Genomic DNA, 2,347 nt, shown 5'->3' with positions numbered 1-2,347 from the left:
CGCCGCCCCATGGCGAGAAACACAAATATCAAGCGCCGGCGTGTACCATCCATGACTCACACTAATATGTCCCATCGGACGGCGTGTACCACCGGTGGCTCACTCTCGCGTGTCAATCAAATGGCGTGAACCATTGCGCCGCCCCATGGCGAGAAACAGAAATAGAGCATCGCCGGCGTGAACGTGTTAAAGGATCAGAAAATCCGTAAAGACTCTTCACGCCCAAGTAAAGTAAATAATTAACTACTAACTTGAGTGTGTTTGTAGGCCGAACTGATCGTGTAACCGAGCTTCAAATGAGCGGCTATTGTCATGGCTTCTCCCACTGTGATTCTCGTTCTCATTAAGGCTTCTTGCTGTATGTAACACGACGTTCTTTTCCATCTCTCGCTGTACGGCACTCGTACCTTACCGTTCACCATGATCTTCCCTTGGACACCCTTCACTCTGAAACACGAATTCGACGGATTCGTTAGAATGACGTTGTCGTTCTTCTTCGTCGAGGTATAATTAAGAGAAAAGGTTCGAATTAAAGAAAAAGTTTTAAATGTCGACGATTGATCTTTAAGTGTCTGTATGCCACGACATTCAGATAATTGCACGTATTACGACATTACTCGTAACAAAAAGACAGTTGCACCTAAATAAAAGTTTTGCTCACCTTTAATAATGTACGAACAACATAAGAAACTGTATAGTTTCTTTCAGGAAATCATCGTCGATGTATCTCGAAGATATCTAGGCACCGCGACGATAACATGTAGCGGAAGTGAACATTGCTGTTTCAGCGAATTTGCTTCGCAATCAGCAGGAAAATACACTGACGCGGCGAGGAATTTATAATGCTGGATCATAAACGACAGCGATAAGAAATCCATTTTTTATTTTCGTTGACAGAAAATGAAATATATCGAGTTTTTAGAACGGTTTAGCTAGCATTCCTCCTGGGAATTATGGATGGAAGATATTTATGGACGGCACGTATCGTTCCTGACGCGTCGACTAGTTTCCACGTAAGTCGCAAACGTAAATCCTTAGAAAAATTGTCTGGAATTGCTGACGGAAAGCTCCGTGCCACGTACTCATCCCGTCACACAACTTCGCTACTTTATGCGAATAAATTTTACCAGCTGCGTCGTGATATACATACGTATTTACTATCGTACTTCGTCGAGTGTCGATTCATTCGGCACGGTTTGGAAGCTACTCAACCGACAGATACGAATCGAGCTGCTGGATTAGGTCTAGGCGGATATTTACTGTTGAACAGTAGCGCGAGTCGATTCGGAGATAATTATTGTCAAATTTGAACACGATCGATGGTTGAGGGACAGTGAATTTCCAAATTGAAAAGCTAATTCGGTTTCGTTGGAGGTCCGTGGACCTCAGGGTTAGGAACCTCTGTTTCAAGGTACTTCCTTGTTTTTCTTAACCATGCGTCTTGAATAAATTTTTAAGACTCGATTCACGATCGCAGTCTGGTCATGGAATGGTCATGGAATGGTCACGAGTTGTAGTCACGGCCGTGACAAACCGGGGATACCAGAGAAACCAAGGGATTGTCCCTTGGCGGCATATTGGAAGAGCGTTTTTAAAAATGAAAAGAGTCGAATTAATTATCAACGTTGAATCCGTTGTTCGTAAAATAACATTTCTCCGATAAATTGTTACACGTTTATCTCGAGAATGAAAAGCTTCCCCTATAGAATAAACAGTTCCACGCAATGAACATCCAAATTATCGTCGAAACAAAAGGAATCGATACGCGTAAAGTTCGCAAACCTCAAGAGTACCGACCCACTTTTCGGTGACTAAAAGGTTGTTGCTTCGCTCAAGTACAATGGCAGCGCGATCGTAGCGCTTTTAAACGTGTCGTGCGTCGCTTTATCGATATTGCACGGGCGTTATGATTGGAATACGTATGAATAATGAAGTGTTTGGCGAGTTTTTAATAGTAACCGCGCGATGACTGAATCGATGATGAAACAGAACAGAATGCTGACTATCGACAAGCGTCTCGAATACAGTAAAGATATATTGGAAATGGAGTACAAGTGAATAATAAAATACTGAATTTGTAGATTAACTGTAGCTTTATTCACTAAATTGTCAGGAGCAAACTGTGATCTTTTCTGAATGAGGAGCTCCGCGAGATTGACTGATATTAAAAGAAAACGGTTGACAGAAAAACCGTAGAAAGAATTTCTAGCTTTATACACCGTAGTTTTCGACAATGACGGATATAACGTTGTACATACATTTTCAGTACGTTTATTTTTGTAGTAAAATAGCATGCTACCGTTTAGTAAATATTCCAACAAGAGAGTATCAATGAAAATTAATGAAA

General features: G+C 41.5%; 1 protein-coding gene across 1 annotated transcript in view; it reads right to left on the bottom strand.

The window, feature by feature from the left end:
• LOC128872759 (ATP-binding cassette sub-family G member 1) overlaps positions 1-2,347 on the bottom strand; it is a 31,394-nt gene that overhangs the window by 6,911 nt on the left and 22,136 nt on the right. Inside the window, exon 4 of the mRNA XM_054115765.1 lies at positions 252-447. Within this exon, the coding sequence (XP_053971740.1) occupies positions 252-447 (196 nt within the window). The remainder of the gene's footprint in view (positions 1-251; positions 448-2,347) is intronic.

Source organism: Hylaeus volcanicus, chromosome 2, assembly GCF_026283585.1.
Source record: "Hylaeus volcanicus isolate JK05 chromosome 2, UHH_iyHylVolc1.0_haploid, whole genome shotgun sequence".
In the NCBI taxonomy this organism is placed as follows: domain Eukaryota; kingdom Metazoa; phylum Arthropoda; class Insecta; order Hymenoptera; family Colletidae; genus Hylaeus; species Hylaeus volcanicus.
The sequence above is the reverse complement of the archived record's forward strand: the minus strand, read 5'-3'. Positions and strand labels throughout refer to the sequence as shown.